A 27,648-nucleotide genomic window follows, 5' to 3' on the forward strand; every position below is an offset into this window, starting at 1 on the left:
ACTCTTGGACAGGCTCTGAGACTCCATCTCTGTTCTCCAGACTCAGATCTGTAAGACGGAATATGTGAAGTCATAGTCAGTGCCTGTGTGTTGGGAGGAGAGCTGTTCAGAGGCAGCATGCAAGGAGGAAGTGTGGAGTGCCTTCCTTCCCTGCAGGCCAGGAAGCAAGTGCCCTGAGAAGAGCGCAGCAGACCCCAGGCTCAGGCACAGGGGCAGATCCACTCTGCAGACTCCACATCTGTGAGCACGGGGTTCCCAAGCTCGAATTCTAACTCAGGCAGGCAAGGCCACTGCTCAAAGCCAGCTGTGAAGATTGCTCCAGATGTGGGGCGTGCAGGGCGGCTGGGCAGGCCGCCTTTGGGTGTAGACTCAGCGTGCTCCCTGGTTTCAAAGGCTCCTCACTAAAATTCCTTCTGCAGGTTTCACTGGCATATTGTGTGATGAGAACATCGACAACTGTGACCCAGATCCTTGCCACCATGGCCAGTGCCAGGATGGGATTGACTCCTACACCTGCATCTGCAACCCTGGGTACATGGGAGCCATCTGTAGTGACCAGATTGACGAATGCTACAGCAGCCCTTGCTTGAACGATGGACGCTGCATTGACCTGGTGAATGGTTACCAGTGCAACTGCCAACCAGGCACATCAGGTAGGACAGTCCCTCCTTCCCTCAGTCCCTCCATCCAGGGCCTGCTCTTTGGCATTGTCAGCTAAAAGTGACAGCTTTCTTCCTGCTCTGTGTCTGGTGGGGCCTCAGGAATTTCAGGCAAAGGTAAGACCTTGGTAGTTGCAAAGTCAAATGCCTCAGGCTCCTCACAGGCCACCTGAGCCTGGAGGGAGGATGCTTGCTACGAGGGCCTGCTCTGTCCTATCATGAGCTCTGGAGCTAGTTCACTGGGCAGCTGCATTTCCCAGATTTCCCAGAATTCCATTTTACCTGTGAGAGGAACGATCTTGGACACAGCTTTAGCTGGAGACAGAGGGATACTGTGAGAGATCAAAGGGAAATGTCTGAGTGGAAGATTAACCAGTGTGAGCCTTTCGGAGCAGAGGGCCTACTGGATACACGGGGTGATTTGTAGGGGCTCATCCTGGACTTAAGGAAGTCGGCCTATGGAGGGGGCAGAGGTAGGGGAGTGGGGAGCTGCCCTGATTTTATTGTGTTCCTTCAAATCCATTTCTTCAAACTTGTCAAAGGTCCTGGTCTTCATCCAGGGCCTCACACATGCCAAGTTTGAAAACAAAGTCCTTTTTGAATTGCTCAAGCATACGAAAAACATCCCATGCCTTCACAGCTGAGAATGTGGGTCCCCTCCCCACATTTAGATAACTCCCTCAAAGGACTGAATAGAGCTTTGTGAAACCTTCCAAAAGCAATTTGCTTCCGGGCTGGTCCCCAGACATGAGAAATTGCAGTACGAAGGAAAAGTGAGAGATTTACAAGCAGTTGAATAGGGGCCTTTAGAATGGAGGGGCTGTGTTAGGCTTGCTGTCTCCCTCATTGTAACAAACACGCTGGAAACCTGGCGAGTGGTGGGTTGGCAAGAACTTATTTTCCTCTGGGGATTATATCCTTGTGCCAGAGTGTATCAGGTAGACTTTCCTTCGGGAACAGAGGCAAGAAGTTAATATTCATGGTTTGCAGCAGGCAGCATGCAGAGGGAGGCCAGACCCATTGCTGCAGCTGTTTGAAGAGTTAGAGCAAAGAGCTGCAGGCAACATACAGACTTGCTGGTCTGTGTTCAGTAGAAAGGAGCTGGCGGATGCTGCCAGCCTGGCTGGAAAGTCCATTTAGGGGACAGTGTGGATAGACTGTCATGGAGTCACGATTTCTGATCCAGGTATCATGCAGTCTCTGTTGGCAGTTTGATGTTTGGAAGGAAGGAATCATCACAGCTTGCTCACCGTTCCTGTGGTTCCCACTGTCTGGGCGCTCGCTCACTGTTAGGGTCTTCTCTCATCTGTCCTTTATAATGATAAACTCTTGAAATAATTAGTTCTCTTGAGTTTCAAGTCACCTAAAATGGCTTGATCTAGCATAAGGAAGAGAAAACAGAAAAGCAGCCAATTCAGCAACAGCATAGAAGTCTCTGTGGGCTCTAAGAAACAGTAGAACCCCAGACCTTGGCAGAGGAGAGCTGCAGACCTGAGGCCCCAGAGGGCTGCTCTGCCGGTGTAGATGCTTGTGGGCAGCTCAGCTGAACCAGGACCCCAGGGACTGGAGCTGTACTGGCATGCTAGGGCTTCATGGACTGGGGGCCAGAGGCTAGAAGGCCCACTCCTGCATACAGGAATATGGAAACTTGTCTCTCGTTAATGGTCATTGTGGTTAGCCTCAACAACATAGGAAGGCTGCATGACATTCTGGAGCTAGCATAGAGGTAGTAATTATTAACAAATATCTGATCACTTACAGATAGGACGGTTGGTGAGTGACTCAAATGGTGACATTTGGTCTAGGAGCTTTATCTGTATTCTTACATGAGTTTTTACTTTTACACTTTTTATACCACAAAACAGTCTATGGACCCCACATAGCTTGCTTAGATGCACTTTAATGAATGCAGTATGTTTTCTTGTTTGTTTTGTTTTAGTTAAAATGGGATTCTAGAATGGTAGGCTGCCGCTGTTTCAGTTCATGGTTCAGGCCATGGCTGCTCCTCCTGGCTGTGACGCTCTCTCAACCTGAGGGCTGAGAGTTAACAAGTTACACAGTGACAGATTTTATTGTCTTCACGAAAGCCATGAAGCGGGCATGTGTCTGTTTGGCTGTGGGTATGTAGATATGTGTCCATCTGGTTGGGGCCTGCAGCCTGGATCCTGGCAGAGATGCTGACAGTTTTGCCTATATTGCCTTTGTACCGTTTCCATGACAACAGAGAAGAAGGGACAAATCATGGCTAAGTATGAGTAATCCAGTCCTCCTGGCTTCTCAGTCCTGGCTTCTGTGGACTGTACTTGGCGATGCGTTACTTTGTTCTGTTCGGATGGCCTGGATCCCCTACAGACTTCTGACTGAGTAGCACCACAGGCGGAAGTGCTGACATTCCTGTGGTAACACAGAATCATTTCTCTGGGTCTCTTTACAGGCCTTAATTGTGAAATTAATTTTGATGACTGTGCCAGCAACCCTTGTATGCACGGAGTCTGTGTGGACGGCATCAATCGTTACAGTTGTGTGTGCTCTCCGGGATTCACAGGTAACACTCCTTGTCTTTGGAGGGGCCTCCTTCAGCTCCATCAAGCTGGGAAAGGGGTCCCTCCGTGAAAATCACTTTTTCACCTGTTTCCTGTTTCTTATCGTCTCTGGAAGGTTTGCAGTCTGCTCTGTACTCCTCTTTCTGTTCCAGACCTTCCTAAGTGGAAACACAGCCTTTCCTTTAGCGTTTCAGGTCACGTGTGTCTTGTTCCTTGAGACTTCCTAGCAGACGGTAACTTTCCATCCCCGTGCTTGGGTTAATGCCTGCAAAGCCACCTTTGCTTCCGTGCAGGCAGAGGCCAGTGCCTTCTGTAAAGCTGTGTCCAAGGTAAACGTGCATGAAAACACTGGCTGCTCACCCTGGGGTCTTGCCTCTCCCGGGAGCCTGTTTGGGGAGGGCATAACTTGAGGAGACCACCACATAGTTTGTCTACAGTGAGCAAGATCTTTTTGCCCATGAAAAGAAAGTAGATTAGAATTATTCTGCATTGTGACTCTTCCTTAGGTATGAACCTAGAGAGTTTGCACATGTGTCCATAGGTGAAGTATAATCCACACATTCTTCTTCCTTTTCCTTGTTAATATTAACTTTGTCATTTACGTTTCTGGAAAAATTATTGTCGAGGCTCCAGAGGAAGCCTGGGCCCTCACTGGCACCTCATATCGGCGACAGTCCCATTGTTAGGATACACTGTGTGTTCTGCTCTTTCTGGACATTGCCACACATGTGCAGACATATATAATATTACCCTTTAGTAACTGCCCTATGGTTATCTTCTCCTCAGGTGTACAGCCCACTTCAGAGCTTTTGGCAGAGCCTAAGGACAGTCAGAGCCAGGTGAAGAGAGTGCTAGGTACTCAGTTTCTCTATGCCAGCGGTATGACATGTCAGGAACTTTTGTGGCCTTGGTGGATCTCAGTTCTTCTTGGTGACTGAGACGCCAGTGTGGTGAAGGTTTCATGCCCCGACCCACTGAGGTAGCCCGATGAATTTGGGCATCCTGAAAGCTGTTCTCTCAAATACGTGGGAGCTGACTAAATACACAGACCTGTTAAGTGTAACAGGAAGAGAATGCCTAATTTGTATGAACGGCTTATTCTGAGCTAGGAACCAAAGATGCTGTCTCATCTCACTTAGTTGGCACAGATGCTACTGTTCCTGTGGTATTGAGGAGAGGGCAGAGAGCGGAGATGCAGGGTGATATTCCCAGTGCCCTGCAATCAGGGGTCTTTCCCAGGCGGGCGTCTGCTGACGCCAGAGCCCAGGCTCATTCCCATTATATGGCCAAAGGGGAGCCTGTTACGGTTTCTTCTGGGTTTTATGTAAGGCTTCTCACCGGTTTTAGTTTTTTTAAATGTCAGTGAATCATATTCTGTCTGTTTTTAACATTTAGTAAATCAACGGGGTCAAAGAGGGGCCACATAGACTAAAAATACTCTAAAATAAACATAAGGTGTAGCATGAAACCACATAACCAAGAGATGGAATGTTTTGGTTGCTGGGTGGTGCCCCCTTCTTGGGAACTGTTTTCTGGTCCAAGAGGCTGTTTTGTAAATCTGTTGCTGGAAACGTCCAAGAGTCATGAGCCATAACTGTGAAGTATTTGGGCTTTTCCTTCTATTTTATTTTAATCATTTCCCCTGCCGTTTTCAAAGGAGCTTTAGAATATCCGAGGGAGGCCTTTGTCTCTTCTCTTCCTACGGCTGTTCCTTATTCTCCCAGGAGCTCTACATGTTCTGATTACATGGGAGAAAGTCAGGCATCATGTGATCCTACAAACTCCTTTCCATTTTCTAAAGCCCCTGGTGGTGTTTGGGTTACAGCCTGGTGGCAGACACCCATAATCCTAGCTGTTGTGGAAGCTCATGCAGGATGGCCAACAAGTCCAAGGTCTGCCTGGACCATGGACTGAATTCAAGTCAGCTGCACAACTTCGTAAGAGCTTGTTTCAGAATGAAAAGTGAAAAAGCAAACAACAAAAGCAAACAACAAAAACGGGGCAGAGAGAGCACGCGCAGTAGTAGAGTGCTTACCCAGCATGCATGAGGCCCTGGGTTCCAACCCAAGTACCAGAAACTAAACCAAAACTACAAGAACAACAGAGCCCAAAAAGTAAAACAAACCAAAAACAAACAAAAAGCCCAGTCTACCCCAGATCTACTGTCTTCCTAAATTTCCTCACTATCCATAAATGGAGTTGTGCAGTGCTCAGTTAATGAATATGGCTGCAGAGATGGTCTAGATAAGCCAGTGAGCTACAGAGAGCACATGCACTCCTCCCAGGGCTGGGACCCTCTTTCTCATCCTTTGGCAGTAGTTATCTCAGGAGAAGTTCTCAGGACACATTGGCAAATGAATAGACTATTTCTGCTGTCCAGCCTAGACCCATGGTCCACACTGCAGCATGCTGTCATATCCAGCCTAGAACCCGAGGTCCACACTGCAGCACGCTGTCATCTATTATACACCAACTAATTTACTGTAAATAGTAAGAAACATGCAGTAATTCTCATGTTGATCAACGCTTAGCCCCACAAGGTGCAGAGCTGACACTAGCCATTTCTGATACCCAGTGGATACTGTGTGACAACTACGGAAGAACACTACAGAAGTAGCTACCAACCTACACACAGGCTGCACAAGTAGGGATGGTGCAAATGCATATCAAAAAATGGCTTAAAACTTTATCTTTGAAATTGTTTAAAGGCAAATGAGGGGCTGGGATGAGTGCTTGCAGATCCTAAGTTTTATCCCCAGTACCACAACAAAAGAAAAAGAAACAGAAAAAAAAAAAGATTAAAAAGAATGAGGTGGCTCATGTTGAACTCTTGGAAGACTGAGGCAAGACATACAGAGGAAGATGGCAGCTATCCCAGACTGTGGGTCTTTACCACAGGAGCCACCAGAGATGGTTCACTGTGCATGGAGGCTGGCAGCCTGCGAATGCCTTACTTTAAAGGGTGTGTCTCTTTTATTTGGAACTTTTTGAACTAAATAAATATAGTGTTATTCTTTCTTAAATTAATTTTAGAAAAAGACCTTTAAACCTGATTTGGAGCACTGTGTTCTTGACGTTCATAAATTCCTTCATAATAGTTGTTAGATTTCACTCCCAATACTATAGGGAGCATGTTAATTCTCAACTATGAGAAATATAAAAAGACATTTGTATGCTTAGTCCATAGTATTATAAACAGCATAAGACAACGGTGATGAAGGCTATAGCAGACAGGCCTTCAAAATTCAGCCGTGGGTGTGTTCTGGCAGGACCATGTCCACTTCAATTTCAGGTACTGCCAGTACCTATATTTTTAGAGGCTCTGGTGTCTGAACCACATAAATCATATGAAATGTGGTTGGCAGGCCAGGCCATCATAGTCTATGGCAGTGCAGCCTAGAAATTTGTTGTCACTGTTTTAAAAAAAACATACATACATACATACATACATACATTTGTTTGTTTGTTTGTTTGTTTATTTCTGGTGCCTATGAAGGCCAGAAGAGGACACTGGATTTCCTGAGCTGGATTTGAGCACTGGCGAGCCATCTCACATAGGCGCTGGGCACTGAACTCTGGTCCTCAGTATGAACAGTCAACATTCTTAACCACTGGACCATAAAACCACATTTCAAAGAGACGTTTGTACAGTAAAGTTTGAAAACCACTGGTCTGGACTGGGAGTCACCAAAGTGTTTTCTCAGTTTCTGGAGGGCAGTAAATGCTTGCTTACAGACTATTACAGAGGAAGAAAGTGAGTTGGCTCTGCTCTAAGGATGAAACCAAAGTGTCTATTTTTTAAAATCAGTTTAACATTAAACTAGCAGTCCATTCATATCCCAGCTAATTGTGATTAACTAGAGATAGAAATGTAAAACCTTGACTGAGGAAAAGTGACAGAATGCATGTGAGGCAGAGCTCTGCCCGCACACACGCAGCGCCAGGAGGGCAGCTGTCTCTGGTGACATCTGGTGTTCTCCTTAATGCCTATGAAGTTCTGAAGTTCTAAGCTAGATGCAGTCTACCCAAGAGTGCTGTGGCTTCGATCTGCTGTCATTAGTAACTTCCCTTCCTTATTAATAGCAAGTGCTCCTCGAGCCTTCCTTGCATGGTGTGACATGCTTCTCCGTGTTAGTCCTTGAACCTTACAGCCTGCCTCCGTGGAGTGTCTGCATATGCGTCTCATCGTTCTAACCCCGTCCCTTGAGAATTTAAGTTTGAGTAACATAGCCCCTGACCCCTCTACAGGGCAGAGGTGCAACATTGACATTGATGAGTGTGCCTCCAACCCCTGTCGCAAGGGTGCGACGTGCATCAATGATGTGAATGGTTTCCGGTGTATATGCCCCGAGGGACCGCATCATCCCAGCTGCTACTCACAGGTGAACGAGTGCCTGAGCAATCCCTGCATCCACGGAAACTGTACTGGAGGTCTCAGTGGGTGAGTAGCTGCCCTGTGCTAGCTAGTAGTTACTGATTGGCCCAGTTGGTCTTTAAAACCAACTGAAGGAAACACTAACACAATAGCTTCAGTTTGTCGGTTGGGAACTTGACCTGATATTTAGGTAAAGGTTTTGAAGGTCTGTGTCAAAGTCTTTCAGATCACCGCTTTGTCTATAGAAGCTGGCCTGTCTCCTAGGACTGAGAGCTTACTTGAGAAATAAGGGCTGTCTCCTTTACATAAGTAATCAATGAGGACCCCACAGGAGGGTCCAGGAATTCATGCATGGAGCAGTTGTGTTTTATACTACAGGATTGAGATCTGAGGAGTGTTCTAGATCCACAGGCACCTTAACACCGTCTATCCCTGTTCTGTCATGGAGCCTGGGACAATGCATTTGCAGCCTGCATTCCCTCAGAGTTGTGTGGCATGTGATGGTTTTAGAACAAGAGTGTCTTAGACACTATGAGGGGCATGGCCATGCCTCAAGCCTAAAAGAATGGAGAGTGTGTTAGATAACTTCGTTTTCTTACTGGCTTAAGCTAGATTTCTGATCCAGAACATGATAATCTTTAAAGCACCCTTTCATGGCTCTCCCCTCCTCCACTCTCTCTCCATCCTTCCCCCACTTCCCAGCTCCCCTTCTCTGCCTGATCTGATATTACACTTAAGTACTAATGATGTTGAAGTCAGATATTATATGTGTTTCAGATATCTTCAGCTTTTTGGCTTTTTTTGGTCTGAAGAAAGTGTGACTGACCTGTTAAGACTCCCGTCAATCCTCAGCAGGCTTAAGTGGCTTATTTTCTGATGTCTACTTTGTACTAGAGATTCTGAGCTTTTTCATGTTCATGTTTCCTTCAGATTGCCCCAGTATATTTGACAAGCCATAGCTTGTGTTTGCAATTCACCAGCTTCCTCATGATCCAGGGAAGCACTACGTAGGTCTCCCAACTGAATATACTAGATGGATTCATGACTCTTACCATGTGGTGATGATTCCAGTATAGATCCATAGGAATATAGAAATGAGCTAATTCCTGTAATCTTTGTACTGGGGAGGCTTAAGTGGGAGGATTGCCATGAGTTTGCGGCAAGCCTAGACCACATAGTGGTTCTAGGCCAGCCTGGGCAACAGAGTGAGACTCTGTCCTCAAAATACCAGACAAAAGGAAAGGTGAAACTGACTGTCACCTATCTCTTATGTGTCTCTTATGACTCAGTTGTACCTTTGGACCGCATAGTCATACCTCTCTCTTCTTGCAGCTATAAGTGCCTCTGCGATGCAGGCTGGGTTGGTGTCAACTGTGAGGTGGACAAAAATGAGTGTCTTTCTAACCCGTGCCAGAATGGAGGAACGTGCAATAACCTGGTGAATGGCTACAGGTGTACCTGCAAAAAGGGGTTCAAAGGTGAAATGAAGGCCCGGCTTGTTATACCCGCTGTTTGTCTTCCCTTGTGGTACACCCGTCCACATATTGGTTTCCATTTCTTTTTGTTTTAGTTGACTAATACAGTACCATGCTGAGCAGTTAGTATTTCTGAGACATGTGGGGAATAAAAACAAGAGTAGATGTCTTTCTACCTTCAGCTTAGCAGAGAGGTAAATTGTTGGGACAATAATACTTAAACAGTTAAGACTCGACTTAGGGGCGTGTGGGTAAAGGTACGTGCTGCCTGACAACCTAAGTTCCAGTGTCTGTGTAATTGTAAGCTTCCTGGCCAAGGCTTGATTCTATAAAAAGCTTCTCAGAAGTGAGGTGAGAGTGTTGTACTTACCGGATCGGGCCCTGTGCTGTGCTCAGGACCTTTCCAGCAAATCCTCACACATGAGCTATTCTGGACACTCAGTTTCCTGTGCTCTTTTGGGAAACTACATAGTAGAGGAACATGTCTCAACAATATTTTACAGTCAGTTTTTCCCGAGTTGGGCTGTTTGACACTTTGGCATCTTTTAGAACTACTCATTTTGATTGCAGGTTGAGAATCCTAACTCCAAACATGGAGTCTTCCAAAATCGGGAGCTTTTTGAATATCAGCACGAAGTGAAACTCTATTTCTTGTACAGTATTACTCTAACAGATTGTATTAAGTCACCCTCAGTTTTGTGCAGGAGGATAACTGGAGAGAGACACAATGACATCCTTCAAGTAGCTTGTTATTTATTTGTAAGAATCCTCACTCTATCCTACCCCTAAAAAATCCTAAACAGATGAAACACCATGACCAAATGCAAGCTGGGGAGGAAAGGGTTTATTTGGCTTACACTTCTACGTCACTGTTCATCATTGAACGAAGTCAGGACCGGAACTCAAACAGGGCAGGAACCAAGGGGCAGGAGCTGATGCAGAGGCCATGGAGAGTGCTGCCTTGCCTCCCATGGCTTCCTCGGCCTGCTTAGAGACCCCAGGACCACCAGCCCAGGAATGGCACCACCTATAATGACTGGGCCCTCTGCCATCAATCACTAATTAAGGAGTGCTCTGTAGGTTTGCCCACATTTATTTATTGAGGTTCCATCTGTCAGATAGCTTTAGTGTGTACCACAGTAACATAACTGTCCAGCACACATACCAGGTATGTCAGAGAAAGGAGACTTTTTTCCCCAAGATGACACCAGACAGATTTAGAAAGTCTCTATATCAGACACTAATGTTATTACATTTTCCAGGAAACTTGTAGATTCCAAAGCTCTTTCCTCTCCTCTCCTCTCCTCTCCTCTCCCCTCCTCTCCTCTCTTCTTCTTCTTTTTTTTTTTTTTAAATCTCACTGTAACTTACCATCTATCTCATGGGAAATGAGAATATACCATCAAACCCTGTTTGTTCAGTGAGCTGTGAGCCCCTCTGAGCCCGCCATTTCCCTGCTCCCTTCTGCTCACAGTGCTCTGGCTTCGCCATCTTTATGGTCCTTGTTGGGTCACATTGGAAGTGCAAAGACGGGCGGATTCTGGTCTTGCCTTAGTCCTACTCTGTTCTTTTTCTTTTTGATCTTTTAGTGGGAATAAACTTTCTGCCTTGAAGTAGGAGAACCATTTTTAAGGCTTTGGAACCTAGCTCACTGATAGCAGAGACTATACCAGTGAGAGTGGGCAGGCACTTCAGGACTTTTCTTCATGAGTTTGCCCTTTTTTCTGACGAACCAGAGACTTCCCGTTAAAGGGTGCATGTTTAGGTAGAGCAGCATGCTTTTCAGCATAGCGAGTGCTCAGTTCATTATGCAGAATCCAGTTCCATAAGGAGGAGCGTTAGGCCTGAGTCAGGCCCTCCCTCACATCACAGTTTTGGCCAACCATCAAACTAAAATGAATGAGCAGGTGCTCCCATGACCCAAAGAAATGAGTGTCACGTCTGCGACTTCTAATTTTCACAACCACCAGGAGAGCTGGTGAGTAACTGAGGCTGACAGTTTCAGTGTGTATGTGTTTCTCCTCCTCCTCCTCCAGGCTACAACTGCCAGGTGAATATAGACGAGTGTGCCTCCAACCCGTGTCTGAACCAAGGAACCTGCTTTGATGACGTCAGTGGCTACACTTGCCACTGCGTGTTGCCTTACACAGGTGGGTACTGCAGGTGCCAGCATGGCTGGAGTGAGGGGGGGGGGTGCCCTGTGACTTGGGTAAGTGACGATGCTCTGAGGACTCAGTTTGGTGTCACTCGTGGTCTCCGAGGCGTCCTTCCTTTATGCTGTTTAGTGTTTGGGTTTTTGTTTGTTGGTTTTTCTGGTGCTGGGAGTTGATCCCAGGGCCTGTGTCTCCTTAGTATTGTTTTGTTGTTGTTGTTTTCATTTTTTTACTTATTCTTCTCTCAGCAATTGCCCCTTCCTTCTCTCCTGTTAAGTTGTTCGGTGAGCTTCAGGGGCACAGCTCTCCTGAGTCACCACCCATGTTGGGGTGAACTTTTAGATGACATAGCCATGCTATTGTGGGTCATCCTCAAGGGCTCTGTGACTGACCTACACCTCCAGCCCTGTGTTTTACTCTTTGGGGTTTTAAAGTTATGTATGATATTTAGAACCGGATGCCTACTTGGTCTAGTGGCATCTATCCTTTTGACATTGTAACAAAATTGTTGAGAAAATTCATGGTAATGTGTTTTTCTTTCTAAATACAAAGTTTTAAGATGACTGTTAAAGTTGACTTTGTTGTAACTTGACTTTAGAAACAACTCAATATCCTGTAAACTTCCCCAGTAAGTAAAGGCACTTGCCGCCAATCCTAAGAACTGAAGCATTGAGTCTGCGATTCACCTTCTCAAAATGTGTTTTAAAACATACCTTGATCCTTTTTTTTAGTGGAATCATTTTTAATTTAAATTTTTCTCTAAGTGTGAATTCAGTATTCTAAGGCAGGAAGCACCCACTGGCAGGCATCTGTTAGCATCTGGTGATAGCGGTAGAGATTGCCTGGCAACAGAGATGCAGGTATACAGTGTATAGAGCCGGCCCCAGTGATAACAGGGGAGGAAACAGCCAGCAGAGAGACTGAGAGTTCACAGGGTGCTAGACAGGACTTAGAGTGTGCTTCCCACTTAGTCCACAGAAATCCTTCCTGAGGACATGCTAGGGAAGTCTCAGAGAGATAAACGAGCTGCCCACGGTCACCAGATTAGCTGCAGTGGGCCAATATTGGAAGGAGCAGGTGTCTCTCAGATCCTAGAGCAATGATTCTCAACCTGTGGGTCCTGTGCATATCAGATATCCTGCACATCAGATATTTACATTAGGACTCATAACAATCACAGCAAAATCACAGTTACAAAGTAGCAATGGAAATAATTTTATGGTTGGGGTCACCTCAGCATGAGGAACTGTACTAAAGGGTCATGGCACCCCACCAAGCTAGAACCTCTCAGTTGCTGCTGTAGCCTGGGATTCTGAGCATACCTGTATTTGCCGTCTCGGGATGCCGTCTTTTCCTCAATTGACTCTTTATCATAGACTGTCATTTGTTTTCCAGGAAAGAACTGCCAAACAGTGTTGGCTCCCTGTTCCCCAAACCCGTGTGAGAATGCTGCTGTTTGTAAAGAGGCACCCAATTTTGAGAGCTTCAGCTGCTTGTGTGCTCCTGGCTGGCAAGGTAATGATGCTGGATGCATCCTGCACTTTAAACAAAGCCATCGGGCCCTCAGATGACATGGGAGACCATGCTGACGTCTGTAATCTCTGGAAGGAGCTACTAGCTGGAAGGGCTCATAAAACACCTTCCCAGATTCCATCTTTATAGTCCTCAAGTAGCTGAGACCCTCCAGCCCAAGGGTTTCAAGCTATGAGTAGCAGTTGGGAGGAGTTTCTGAAGGACCTCCTGCATCGGACCAATCAGGTGGCCTTCTGCATCGAAACACCCTAAGCTCACAGTGTACTGAAACTCACACCCACCTTAGCTTACACCCTGCCTTGATTTCTATGGGCATTTTCTTCCGAAGACTGGCTATTCATTCTCCTTTCTTCATAGGTAAACGATGTACAGTTGACGTTGATGAGTGTATCTCCAAGCCGTGTATGAACAATGGTGTCTGCCATAACACTCAGGGCAGCTACATGTGTGAGTGTCCTCCCGGCTTCAGTGGTATGGACTGTGAAGAGGACATCAATGATTGCCTTGCCAGTGAGTACACCTGCCCTCTGGGTCCCAGGGAGAGAAAACTCAGTCAAGGGAGGGCCATGTTCCCTACACTGACGTCGATGTCCCACACTCCAGTAATTTTAAGTCTTCCTTCTGAAGCTACTGTCTTTAGAAATCAAAATAGTAGAATCTGTTTAGAGCATCTCTCTACAGCATCTTAAATGCTGACAAACTATGGACAGTGCTGTGGTAGCTTTGTGAGAACATAGATTTTTGGAAGGCAGTAAACATACAAAAGCTACAAGTATTTTAATACTTGGTAAAATTCATCCAATTTTGGCAAAATGATAGAGAAAACCATCAACCATCATGAATGTTCCTCTAAAAGTCACTCCATAGCTTCACCTGTTCTACTTCCTTGTCTCACGCCAGCACAGACCAGCCTCTGCCACCATAGATAAATTAATACTTTATATAGATGCATCTATATAGGCATGCTCTTGTCAGTAATATTTCAGGCTGGTTCATGTCGATATCACCACTAGTGTCTTCCATCTTATTGCCGAGTGGTCTCCACTCTGGTTGTGCACATTGAGCATGCTCAGCCTTCAGGGCTGAGCATCGGACGCTCACCCATTCCAGGCCTTTTGGTTTTAGAGTATTCACATCTTAGGGATGTGACCCAAGTGGGAGCATGAGGTGTGTTCATGCTTTCATATGTACCGTGCATGAGTAGACCGAAGTAACTTGATGCAATTCTTTCAATGCATCTGAATGCTGACTGTGCGATGAATTTTAGTTGTTCTTGTGACATGATGCTGACCCTCATAGGGTTTCAGACTTTGGAGAGCTTTGCATTTCAGACTTTTGGATTATTTTGACCTGTGCTATTGTTACTTGTTTGCTTTTCCAGTTTTTAGGCATTATAGATAAAAATGTTATGATAGGAGTTTACCTTCTCTTTCTTCTTAAAGATATTGTGCATAGTGGGTGTATACTCCTCCCAAAACCAGCAAGATATGAACTCTTTATCATCATCATCATCATCATCATTGCCAACTTTTAAATCTTTTTTAAGATTTACTCTTTTTGAGTCTTAACTTTTGATTATTTTAGTTTGGTTTGGATTGAGCTTTGGTGAAATGTGTTTCAGAGATTCCATCTGCCTTAGTTAAGTTTCTAGTGCTCTGATGAACACTGTGACTGAAAGTGATGTGGGAGAGAAGGATTTATTTCATCGTACTACTATAGTCATTACTGTGGAAGTTAGGGCGGGAACCTGGAGGCAGGAGCTGAAGTAGAGGCCATGGAGGAGTGCTGCTTACTGGCTTGCTCCCCATGGCTAGCTCAGTCTTCCTTCCTTCCTTCCTTCCTCCCTCCCTCCCTCCCTCCCTCCCTTCCTTCCTTCCTTCCTTCTTTCTCATAATGGAAATCCTTATCCCACATTATTTTTTTATTATTATTTTATTGATAGATTGTGAGTTTCACATCATGTACCCCAATCCTGCTTCTCTCCATCCCTTCATATTCACCCCATTACCCTTGCAACCTCCTTCCCAAAATAAAACACACACACACACACACAAACAAATGAAAAACCAAGGCATAGAAAACATCTCCTCATGGAAACTGTAGTGTGTCACAGTGTGTCCCACAGTATACTCCTTTGTCCACACATCTTTACTTGCAAATGTTCATTACAGTCCGTCATTGGTCTGGTTTGAGGCCTCCAGCTTCTGTGACATCAGTAATATTGTATCCTCACCTGGACTTCTCCTGGTTAACCTGTTGTTGCTCAGGATCATGGAGGTCCTGCATCTTTGGTTCAACAGAACTGGCCCCTTTTTTGTGTCCCTGCCATTCACAGATGATATAGATTTTGTTGTAGGCCAACTCAGAGCCCTGGATCTGGGCCTGGGTGGTAGCTGAGCTGGTTAGCCTACAGGCTCTCCCTTATCCTCATCACTGGGGCGAGCTCTTCAGCACTACTTTGGCTGGGCCACCTATGTCTCTATCTGCAGGAGGCAGGGTCACCTCTCCTGCACTGAACCCAGCTCCTTTGTGCTTCCTAGGCAAGGTGCAGGGTGTGCTCCCGTAAATGCTGTAGCCACTCAGGGGGCAGGGCTCGCTCTCCCGCTCTCTCTGAGAGCTCTCCTGACTAACTGCAGGTGGCTGGGGGGTAATGAGGCACGGTATCACACTCACACTCACACCCTAGTGGGCTGGCTCACCTGCTTTACCACCACCAGGATCAGCTCTGCTGTCTAGCCTGCTTTCTCATAGAATCCAGGATCCCCAGTAGGCTGGGGTCCTCCCATGTTAATCATTAATAAAGAAAACACCAACACAGATTTGCCTACAGGAAAATCTGACAATGGCGTTTTCTCCAATGACTGTGGTTTGTGTTGAGTCGACCGAACAAAGCATAACAAGAAAAACATGCATGGCACATTACCTAACTGACTTATTTTCAAATTTTTGGCATAGGTTCATTAATAATAAGTCTTATTTTACCCTGAATAGCTATGAGATGTATGCTAATTTTCCCTTGTGGATCTGGTAGTGATCATTTCTTCCCTCTCTCTCAGAGAAGAATCTGGGTAGAATTCAGTCCCTCATTCTCAGGGCTCAGCCTGCCCTAGGAGTCCCTGTGCAGCCCGTGCTGGCCTCGAACTTATGGCAGGTTTCCTGCCATTTAAATGATGGGCTTACAGTGTGAAGCAGCAAGGCTGACTCTTTTCTTCTTGAACATGTTTTGGGGTGTGTTAAATGGCTCTCTGGTAAAGCAGAGCCCACTTGACCTTTCAATTCACTGCTTAAATTTTCATTTCATATTTGTGATGGTTTCTGCCACTATAACTTAACACTCTGAATGCCAGCAGCAATGTCATGGTTTTCTTGCTTTAGCCCCTTTGTCATTAGATTGTGTGAAGCCCTGCTGTGATTATAACGCAGGACCTGTTGACATTTCTCCGACTGAAGTGATTTACAAAAAAAAAAGAAGTGAGAGAGAAGTACAGGAAAGGCGATTGATTTATGCAGTGTTCTTGGAACAGACTGAGTTTATAACCTGACCCCTCAGCCTCCACAAACATGTTTTGAAAATACTTATCAATATTCCCAATATTGTATGTGTTAGGCCACATAATTGATTTATATATACGTGGAGGATCAATGGAAGTTTTATGACTATTAATGTTATAAAATAGTGTTAATATAGATTAGATTGATCTTGATTTTCAAACAGATAAAAATCTCAGGCAAGCGATAACTGAATTCATTTTCATGATAGGGTTCATGTCAGGATAAATGAAATAGATCAAATGTGGGGGATGAAATGCGGTTCTTAAGGGTGTGGCTTGGCCTGGGTCTTCTGCCTTCACAGTGCTGCTGTCCTGAGTCCCACTTCTTTTGTCCTGTCTCAGACCCCTGCCAGAATGGAGGCTCCTGTGTGGACCATGTGAATACCTTCTCCTGCCAGTGCCATCCTGGCTTCATAGGGGACAAGTGCCAGACAGACATGAATGAGTGTCTGAGCGAGCCCTGTAAGAATGGGGGGACCTGCTCCGACTATGTCAACAGTTACACCTGCTCATGCCCCGCGGGCTTCCACGGAGTCCACTGTGAAAACAACATTGACGAGTGCACTGAGAGGTGAGCAGGGTGGACCTGGGCACCAGCAGCTCACAGGATGGGGAGGGAGGGGAGGTAACATCACAGCAGCTCACAGGGAAGGGGAGGTAGGGGAGGTAACATTACAGCATATCACAATACAATGCCAGGATTGTAGGGCAAGGATGAACCGCACTTGAGGCCTTTCTTTCCACAGTCCTCTCTCATTGCTCAGTTTTTGAAAGACATGTAATTGGAAGGTCAAAGGTCAGAGGTTGAAAGGCTTTAGTGGGATAGACTGAATAGACAGTATCACTTCTTTCCTGCATGGAGCAGAAGAGCCATCAGTTCTGTTCTGTTCTCCTGTCTCTTTGTTCCAGCTGTAAGATTTCTTTCTTTGTAGATCTGTTACCACTGTCTAAGTAGTTTTTAGAAGGTTTGTTTGATTTCTTTTTATTATTTTAGCAATGTGTTTATTCCCTTTCATAAAGAAATCTAGAGTGAAAAGCTATTTAGGACTTTTCATGTAAGGCTGATTTATTTAATGATAAAATAATGTTATGAAAAACAATTCTCTTCAGGATTCTAGGCAGATCTGTCTTTCAAATGCTCCTAAGGTGGATATTGGGAAGAAAGTTGATACTGCAATCTCTGACCCCCAGTCTAGTTTAGAAGATTTTAAAACTTACTGGGCACAGGCATTAGAGTCTCAGAGGTGTTTGTCCAGTTAAATCCTCTACTTCTCTGCTTTTTTTTTTTTTTTAAGATTTATTTATTTTACGTATATGAGTACACTATAGCTATTAGCAGACACACCAGAAGAGGGCATCGGATCCCATTACAGATGGTTGTGAGCCGCCATGTGATTGCTGGGAATTGAAGTCAGAACCTCTGGAAGAGCAGTCAGTGCTCTTAACCGCTGAGTCATCTCTCCAGCCCCGACATCCTACATTTCAGCAGCCAGACTTTACAGTAGCAGCTCAGGGCCTCAGCTCACACAGCTGATGGTGTCTCTCATTTGCTCCTCAGCTCCTGCTTCAATGGCGGCACGTGTGTTGATGGAATCAACTCTTTCTCTTGCTTGTGCCCCGTGGGTTTCACTGGTCCCTTCTGCCTCCATGATATCAATGAGTGCAGCTCTAACCCGTGCCTGAATGCGGGAACGTGTGTTGATGGTCTGGGTACCTACCGATGCATCTGTCCCTTGGGCTACACCGGGAAAAACTGTCAGGTAATCAGCCTCCCTCCCGTTCACCCGCTCACCCGGCTCCCCACAGTAGCTGGGGACGCTGTCTAGTTTCCAGGTGGGGTGAACCATTTGAGAAGAGAAGACAGCATCTCAGGTGGTCCCTGAGGTGGCTGGGCCAGACTGGTGACACCAGCAATGCCATATGGGCTAACAAGCTTCTGTGGAAACTGTGACTGACAGTGAGCATGCACACACCTTCGCAGTGCATATGCAGGAAGAATGGTTGTGAGTTTTTCAATGCTAACCTAAAAAACAAAACAACAACAACTTAATAGGAGGTTGGTTTGGGTTTGTGGTTTTAGAGATTTTAGGCTTCACTGGCTGCTTTTGTTTATGGGCCTGAGACAAGAGTAAGTGTCATAGGGACAGAGCTGGTGTAGAACTCTTCATAGTGGCCTGAAGCAGAGAGGGACAGGAGAAGAGGAGGGGGAGGGAAGGGAAAAGACAAAGGAAGAGAGGGAGAGAGGAGGCAGGACAGACAGATGAAGTAGGGAAAGCCAAGAACGAGATGTAGCTCCCCCAGACATGTACCCAGTGAGCCCCGTTTCCAGCTGGCATTTCCTCTAGTTTTCAGAATTGTTCAAAAGTAATACCATCTTTGAGAACCAAACCTCTAGTGCACGAGCCTCTGAGGGCATTTCATATTCAAACACAGGACAGAACAATCAAAGTCAAATCAGTAAATACCAGGGAGAGCTACCAGGGTACTGCTTTACAGTGTTATAACATAGCCATCACCAAACTGTGTATTCTTAAAACTCAAATATAGAAATATGAATCTGTTATAATCATAGGATGGAAGAAGCCATCATAGGAAACTGACTTTCAATTCATGGAGGAGAAACGGCCTCCACCTGGTCCCCAGAAAGGATAGTTTCTAAACTTTCCAAGGTCACAAACAAATGGTAATTTGTGCCGCTTTACATCTTCTGTAAAAGTGACAGAACTCAGAGAGCTCATAAATACGTGACTAATTAGAGACCACATTGGATGACACTGGACCCAGAAGCAGCCACCCCCCCACCCCCATTCCCCACATGAAGCAGCTTGGTCTTGCCCCATCCTCCACTGACCATCTCTCAGCCAGCAGCAGTCTGTGTCAGGAAGGCAGGCCCCTCTCTGCTTCATGTTATTTGTGATCCTGGAGTTGAAAATACGGTTGTGGACCATTTAGGCTTTTGAATTGGATCATTTCACCCATCTCCCCCGTAGGCAGGAACGGTCAAGGTGTATGTGGTCCTGCGGGGTTAACATAGGAAGCATGGGCCCAGGCAGCAGCTATAGCTCTTGCCAGCCTTGCACGGAGGCCACATATGCTCACACAGTCATGACTAATGCTCTGGGGAGAACAGCTTACTGAGCCTCTAGAGTGGCTAGGTTCCTGAGGTAAGGGCTTTTAAAATGACACTGGCCGGACAAACGAGGCTATAAAGTGACAGAGTGTGTCTAGGACAGGGTGCCCAGTGAAGGCTTCTGTGAAGGTGTCCCTTTCTTTCTAAAACCAGTCCTTTCCTTTGACATCTTGTGACACACTGTAACTTAGAGACTTCATTTATGGCGTCTGGATTTTGATGCATGTACACCCTTGCCTCCACTTCAGACCCTGGTGAACCTCTGCAGCCGGTCTCCATGTAAAAACAAAGGAACTTGTGTTCAGGAAAAGGCAAGGCCCCACTGTCTGTGTCCGCCTGGATGGGACGGTGCATACTGTGATGTGCTCAACGTGTCCTGTAAGGCGGCAGCCTTGCAGAAAGGTGAGCTCCGTCCCAAGCATCAGGTACTGACATACATGCCAGTATCTTAGGGCACAGTACTGAAGGGACAAGGGTCTGAAGAAAGGCTAGAGGAACATTTAGAGATCCCAAAGAGAAAGGTGGTTGAAATGAAGAACTAGACACAGATGAAGCAAACCCTAGAGCAGCCACCAGCCAGGCTCACTTGCTTTTGGGTTGAACCTGCCGTGGGCCGCACTCTCTGATGCTTCTCTCTCCACTTGGTGCCCAGGAGTACCTGTTGAACACTTGTGCCAACACTCGGGCATCTGTATCAATGCTGGCAACACCCATCACTGCCAGTGCCCCCTGGGCTACACGGGGAGCTACTGCGAGGAGCAGCTTGATGAGTGTGCATCCAATCCATGCCAGCATGGTGCCACCTGCAATGACTTCATCGGAGGATACAGATGTGAGGTGAGGAGATGGCTGAGCTCAGAGGGCTCCGATGGCATAGTGCCGGTGTTAAAAACACTGGTTACTGAGATCATCCATCTGTGTCCTACGGAGTATGAATGTCTACTCGTCCTTATCATAGTGTTTGCAGCCAGCATTTTTATTTTCAGCCATGCTTTCCCATATCTCTGGTAAGATGTCTTCATAGAGTCTGGACCATCCCTCCTTAACTGACTTGCTCTTTGTGTTGGCATCCTGCAGGCCCCCGTAGTAGTAGTAGTAGTAGTCGTCGTCGTCCCCATGCTTCCTGAAGAGCAACACAGTTCATCAGCCAATGAGCAATTCTCTCACACCAAAAAAGGTGTGGTCTCACCCGCTATGCTGCAACACCATGCTCAGTGTTACTGTAATGTTTAAGAATGTGTCTTTTGCTGGGCAGTGGTGGCACACGCCTTTAATCCCAGCACTTGGGAGGCAGAGGCAGGCAGATTTCTGAGTTTGAGGCCAGCCTGGTCTACAAAGTAAGTGCCAGGACAGCCAGGGCTACACAGAAAAACCCTGTCTCAAAAAAACAAACAAACAAACAAACAAAAAAACCCAAACAAACAAAAAAAAGTGTCTTTTTTTTTCAGCATCTGGGCTGATAGAAGTTAGAGCCAGATGTTAGACAAACACCAGAAAGGGAACCCAAAACCCACCAGACCACCGAGCAACAACAGAAGGCTTCTCTCCTTCTGCCTCCGTTGTTTATCTCTGAGCAGGCCACTCTCGGAGCAGGTCGCAGTCTGTTAGTTCAAAAGCCTGCCGTTGCTGAACTCAAACTTCTCCACAGCTGACTTTTTTTTAATAGCCCAAATGAGCAGAATTATAGCCATTTAATATTGCTTGCCTCGTGTGGCCTGCAAAGAGACACACAGTGAGTGTATCCTCCAGAGGTAATTAACTCTGGAGGCCAAGGAGCCTAAACTCCCCCGGGAGCTCCCTCACCGTAAGACTGGTGTTTCTGGGTCACTGAATGTGACCACACACAGTTTTAAGCTATGGTATCCCCTCTTTCAAAGTTTGCTTCTCCTCTTACTCTGTCGACTTGTGCTGTGAGGGACTTCCTCTGCAGGCACTGTTGGCATAGAGGTGTCTAAATGAAACTTCCCCCACAGTTGTCTGTTTCCTTATCAAGTCTTGTTTCTTCCAATTCCTCCATTGCCCACCACCCTCCATTCTCCCTCCCTCTCCATCTCCCCCCACCTTCCATTGCCCACCACCCTCCATTGCTTCCCCCCGCCCTCTATCTTCCCCCACCTTCCATTGCCCACCACACACCACAGTCTCCCCCTGCCCTCCGTCACTCACTGCCTTCAGCCTCATTGTTTGTCCATTCACACAATCCTGTAATGGGCACAGCATCTCTACTCCTGCATGCACGTGCCGTTTGAGCCTTAGGCTACACATCATGTGTGAAGGGGTGTGCACTACACGGATGAGGAAATCCTTACCTGGAAGTTTTGCTTGGGGGATGTCATGAAAATGACCCTTAGAAAATACAGTCCTCACTTTCCTTTAAAGTGGCTTTGGGGGGTGAAGGGGCTAGAAGAGGAATAGGTAAACGTGACCCTGCACCAGGAAGCAGCAGAGAATGCAGTGGTTATAGAGGGGTGGATACACAGTTGCTTAGTGGGATGGAAGCAAAGTCATGGTAACTTGACCTCTCGCTTGGCCCTGTGGTTGGTCTGCAGCATGACCCTTTCTCCATGTCCTTCTCTCCTGACAGTGTGTTCCAGGATATCAGGGTGTCAACTGTGAGTATGAAGTGGACGAGTGCCAGAACCAACCCTGCCAGAATGGAGGCACCTGCATCGACCTTGTGAACCATTTCAAGTGTTCATGTCCCCCAGGCACCCGGGGTATGCAGTCTTCATTACTCTTTCCACCAGGGACATTCCCTCTGGGCATACATTCTTAGTGCTGAAGCAACTTTTAAAATCTGAGACAATTTAAAGAAGACTAGCTTCATTGTAGCCACTTACTCTTCATCTGCTCTCACTCTGATCTCCTGCCAGCTTCCATTCAGGTTTGGTTGTTTCTTAGCTTATGTTCAGGAAACAGAATGCAGAATGAACATAACCCTGGCTAACCAGGTTTTTTGGTGCTTCAAGTGAAATCAACTGTCAGCCTTTTAAAGGAAGCGAATCCACATAGGCCTGCCTTTTAATTATTTAAGCTAGCCAAGTCTGTCCATAGAATGAGGGAATCTATGAGATGTGTTTGGCGGCTGTCCTGGAGGCTGTGCTCTTGCACCTGCACCTACTACACCCCTGGACTGTGGTCCACAGAGCATCACTCTGCTCTGGGAATTGCCACTTGCTCCAGACTGCCTCCTGGAGAGAGCATTGCTTGTTAACATTGCTTGTTAGGGACATCTGGTGCTGAAGGAAATGCGTAGCCTGTGAGCAACATGGCAAAGATAGCAGTTGTATGTTTAGGCAGCAATCAAACAGAGGAGACCCTCATAGCTGGCTTTGTGTTTACGTAGACTTTTGTGCCAGTGCATTTGAATACCTTCTTTTTCTTAGAGATCAAATTTGGCTAAATTGAGGCAGAAGAATACTCCATTAATAGGTATGTAGTACAGAATGAGTCTTAGGGAAGGGAAAGCTGAAGACTAGCCTACAACTAACTGTTTTAAAATTCATTCCATGGCTCCTAGTCTAGAAATAGGAAACTCCATGGTACAAAGTTCCAGGTGCTCACTAGTGTATTTCTTTGTATTTACCCATCCATCTACCTGTCCGTCCGTCCATCCATCCATCTATCCATCCATCCATCCATCTTTTGTGACAGGGCATTTTTGAGTAGTAAAGCTAAATGCATAAGGCAAGAAGCAAATTGATTCTCTGTCTTCTCCTTTGGGAGGTTCATAGCCATACCTACCCCCATCTGATCGCCCCTTCTGTCCCCCACCCCATCTCTCTTTGTCTCCCTCTGTCTTCTACTCTCTTCCTCTTCCCCTTTCCTTAACTCCTCATCCTTCTCCCACTTCCTCTCTCCCTTTCTACATCTCCCGCTCCATCTCTCTCCTTCTCTCTCTTTCTCCAGTCCCTATTCCCATCTCCCTCTTTTCCTCTCTATCTTTTCCCATCCATCCTCCTTTCTCCCCTCAGTCCCTCTCCCTCTCCCATCTCTTCCTCCCCTTTCCCTCCCTTCTCTTGTCCCCGCTCTCTTCTCTTCTCCCCTACGTCTTCTCCTCTCTTTCATCCTTCTTCTCTCTTCTTACCTCTTCCCCTCCTCTCTCCTTCTGTTCCCAGAATTCCAAGTAGCCTCAGCCTCAAATTCACTATAGGCATGTACTACCATGCCTGAGTGGTTAATGCCTTTAAATAATGGTATTGGTTAGAACAAGCGACAATTCTAGTGGTAGCTAATTATATATATCAAGTCTCAGGTAGCACAATAGTGGATTTGTTGGGGGTTTTGTTTGCTGTTTTGGCACTCAGACTTGCACAGGTGTTGGGTTGCTGCCTTTCTTTCTCTGTGCTTTGGGGCTGCAGGCTCCAAGGCAGCCACAGCAAAGGTGGAGAAACTGTACAGGGTTGTGCAGGGGCTTTCACTCAGTGTGGAGGTGACACACATCACACTCCCAGAGGTGTGTCAGAACCACTCATTACTGTTCTTCCATGGCCTGTGGAGGCTGAGAACCCAGGAAAGGGCATGCATTTGTACTGTACCACAGACTACCACATAGACATAGATGCATCCAGTCCCAGAGTGGAACATCTCCTAAGACAATGAGATATTTGTCTTTTCTCAATCAATCAATCAATCAATCAGTCAATCAACTGATCAATCAATCTTTCTCTCTCCCCCCTCCTTCTCATCTTCTTCCTTCTCTTCCTCCCCCTCCTCCTTCTTTTTCTTTGTTTTTGTTGTTGTTGTATTGAGACAGGGTTTCTCTGTATATCCCTGGTTTTTCTGGAACTTGTTCTATATACCAGGTTGGCCTTGAACTCAGGGATCTGCCTGCCTCTTCCTCCTGAGTACTGGGATTAAAGCCTTGTGCCACTGCTTAGCTCCTAAATACTTCTTTGTGGTAGCTTAGAATAATAATCTAGTATATCTATTGATCTGTTGACTGTTTCTGAGCCAGCTCCTCAGATGTGTCTTCTTGCTGATGTTCCTGCTGTGGTCTTCACCAAGAACTTAGCAGTTAGTCTTACTGATGGTCTCTCAGGATACCTGGCTCTCCTTTGCAGTGTTTCCAAGATTGCCTTTTAACGGTCTGTTACAGTGTGGTTCTCTTCCAGTGTGGTCTATTTGAATGTTTGTTGGCTTATATCCTGTGTGATGATCTTTCCAGGTGCCTGACGTAGTGTATATTTGTTCTGACTTTTCCTCTCTGGCTATCCATCCTGTCCATCTGGGACTGCTCCCAGCGACTCTGGAGTTCTCTTACAGTACAGAGAGTTATTCCAGAGCTTGTTCTCAGCCCTGTACTCCCAGGCCTTGGATGTTGCCTGCGCATACCTCCTGCTCCCAGTGCATAGGCTAACCTGGAACACTTCTGTCATCCTGTGTTTGCATCAGGCTAAGAATGAGGTCACGCTCACATGATAAGCTGTGCATCACTGATAGTTCCGTCTACATGGAAGTTTTATGCTTATTTTACTCCTCATGCCAAACATCAAGTATCCTGTGAGACTGGGAACACATCCTGGCTGTGTTTGCTTCCACTTTCTGGTTCCCAATTTAATCTAATCTGTGAGTAGATAAGGTGATATGTGCATGTGGACAGGGTAAACATGTCCACATATGCATGGAAAGACATGCAGTAAAGACACACTCCCCACTGTACTCACCCCCAGCACCGTGCCCTCCCTCTCCCCTCACACTGCAGACAGCCTCTTGTGTGTCTCTAGAGGAGTTAAAAGGCTATCTTTTAGAATTGCATTATTTATGTAGGAGCCAAATTCAAAAATAGTTTTACCCCCTCCATTTTTAATTCTAAAGATGTATCAAAGATGCTGTTTTTCTCTTGACCTTTTTACTTAATTGGAATATTTTCATATCAAAATAGGGAACTTCTTCAGTATTTTCTCATAGCTTCAGAATTCCCCTTTATGACAACATTATATATTGTGCTTAACTGGTCCTCTAGTGATAGACATTGTTTTTTTTTTTTTTTTAAGGACACATATAAGTGCATGTTACAGAATGTGTTTTCAGAAGTAGAGTCTGCTGGGGTTAAGTGTCATTTAAGTGGCAGTGCTGGCTGCATCCTCTCTATGTGATTCATCATCTAGCATATTTACAAGTTCCTGTTTTCCCACTGGGGTTTATCCCTTCCTCCTTTCTGTAGATGCTGCCTATCCTTACTATGTGCAGAAGTTGTTTGTCTTTGCTGTGTGATGTGGATATTTTCCTGATGGACTGGGGTTGCAATCTTTCTTATTCTGAGGTCGGAATCTTTCAGATGTCTCTGGGGAGTTTTTTACATGCAGATTATTTCTAATCATGTTGAATTTATCCATCTTTTTTATGGCTGCTTGCATCTGAGTGGTAGTTGATTTTATCCTCCATGCTTCAAGATTTATAAAGACATTCTTCTGTGTTTTTATCCTGGACTAGAATCCTGAAGTGGCTTTCCCATGTGACTGGATGGTTGATGTTTTCTACAATGACTTGAGATGGAACTTTTATCAATTCTAAGCTCCGGTGTGCATTTGGGCTGTTGTTCTGTCTGTCGATTCACAACAAACTTTTAACCATGAAGGACTCTTCTTCATGCTCTCCTGGCTGTGATTTAGTTTTTCTATATCATTTTTGAGTCAGTTTGCCATTAAAAAGTATTGCTGATATCTTTTTGAGATCATATTACATTCATATATAATACAGTGAGCATGCCTTTTCATGGAGTCGCATAATCAGATAATGTATGCCTTCCATCTGTCCACGTCTCCTCTGTCTGTCCTTCATAGCACTTGCCTGCAAGGCCACACAGCTTGTTCTGATGCTCTCAGCCATTTGCCTTTTGACACTGCTGGTGGCAGTGAGGTACATCTGTGTCTCCTTCCCTTGTTATGTCCTGCTTCTCTTCAAGTATACCAAAGTGTTATAGAAGTATCTTCATTTTTAACCTTTACAAATTACTTTGTGGAGTAGTAGTCATTGATTTTGTTGTTTCTAAACGTGTTCACAGATATTTTAACTAGATGGCTCATAGATCTTCAGTACATTACTTAGCCAGAATAATCTTCAAATTCTTAGCAAGATATTTCCACTCTGTTGTTGTCTTAAATAAAAGATATTAGTGCACCTATCCTCTTTTAAAGAAAAAAAAAGTCAGTGTTTATAAAAGATAAAATACTATTGCCCAAAATCTAATCCCAGCATAGCCTATGTAGTGACTAGAGTGTGTTCCATGTTGAACTGTTTTCATAGTTTGATTGGAGTTGATAAGGAATGGAAAACTCCCACAGTCTCCTGAACTTTGACTCCCGTGTGCTTGAGATGGCACAGTTGTCCCTGCTGCTCTGGATCGGGTGAAGCACAAGTGGAGCCTCAGGGTGCAACTTCCTCTCCTGTTGCTCCCCAGGAAGCAACTGCACGAACTGCATGCAGCTGGCATGGGCTAAGAGTGTTTTTTGCCTTGCCCAATTTAAAAGCTCCCACTGTAGATTGAGGATTATAATCAAGTTCATCTCTAAAGACCACAGGGGCGTTTATCCCTTGCTAATGGCAGGTTCAATGGATTTTTGTAATTCTGTCTTTCTTCTTTCATAGGCCTGCTGTGTGAAGAGAACATTGATGAATGTGCTGGGGGTCCCCACTGCCTTAATGGTGGCCAGTGTGTGGACCGGATTGGAGGCTACACTTGTCGCTGTTTGCCTGGCTTTGCTGGGGAGCGGTGTGAGGGGGACATCAACGAATGCCTGTCCAACCCTTGCAGCTCAGAGGGCAGCCTGGACTGCGTTCAACTCCAAAATAACTACAAGTGTATCTGCCGCAGCGCCTTCACGGGTGAGAACCTCTCAGCCCTTGCTAGTCTGATGTGCAGGAGGCTTGAGTAAGCAAACCATGATCTCTACCTGACCTCCTGCAGCAAGCCAAGACCAGCTTGGGGCAAGGACTCAGGGCCCAGGTTTCCTTAAGTCTGTACACCATGGGCATCATAACTAGGCTCATCTTTACCTTTGCTTTCCGAGAGACACTTTTGTGGTATATGGATTGTACCATGCGTGGCAAGAGTATGAAAAATAATCTGTTGGGGTACAGGGCAAAATTAACATTTTTCAATTGAGATAAATTAAACAAGACATAAAATCTGCCATCTTCATCATATTAAGCCTGTTGTGCATTAACTTTCAGCACTGCAGTGATCGCAGTAGCATTCAGCACACCCACACTGCAGTGACTGCAGGA

General features: G+C 45.7%; 1 protein-coding gene across 2 annotated transcripts in view; it reads left to right on the forward strand.

Moving 5' to 3' along the window:
• Positions 1–27,648, forward strand: part of Notch2 (notch receptor 2) — a 170,818-nt gene that overhangs the window by 124,012 nt on the left and 19,158 nt on the right. For both annotated transcript variants that reach the window (XM_029475637.1, XM_021157432.2), the window contains exons 11-23: positions 420–653; positions 3,094–3,204; positions 7,451–7,643; positions 8,910–9,055; positions 11,089–11,202; positions 12,601–12,720; positions 13,096–13,248; positions 16,632–16,860; positions 17,848–18,049; positions 19,668–19,821; positions 20,072–20,256; positions 22,004–22,136; positions 27,010–27,246. In XM_029475637.1, the coding sequence (XP_029331497.1) occupies positions 420–653; positions 3,094–3,204; positions 7,451–7,643; positions 8,910–9,055; positions 11,089–11,202; positions 12,601–12,720; positions 13,096–13,248; positions 16,632–16,860; positions 17,848–18,049; positions 19,668–19,821; positions 20,072–20,256; positions 22,004–22,136; positions 27,010–27,246 (2,211 nt within the window). The remainder of the gene's footprint in view (positions 1–419; positions 654–3,093; positions 3,205–7,450; positions 7,644–8,909; positions 9,056–11,088; positions 11,203–12,600; positions 12,721–13,095; positions 13,249–16,631; positions 16,861–17,847; positions 18,050–19,667; positions 19,822–20,071; positions 20,257–22,003; positions 22,137–27,009; positions 27,247–27,648) is intronic.

This window comes from Mus caroli, chromosome 3 (assembly GCF_900094665.2).
Source record: "Mus caroli chromosome 3, CAROLI_EIJ_v1.1, whole genome shotgun sequence".
In the NCBI taxonomy this organism is placed as follows: Eukaryota; Metazoa; Chordata; class Mammalia; order Rodentia; family Muridae; genus Mus; species Mus caroli.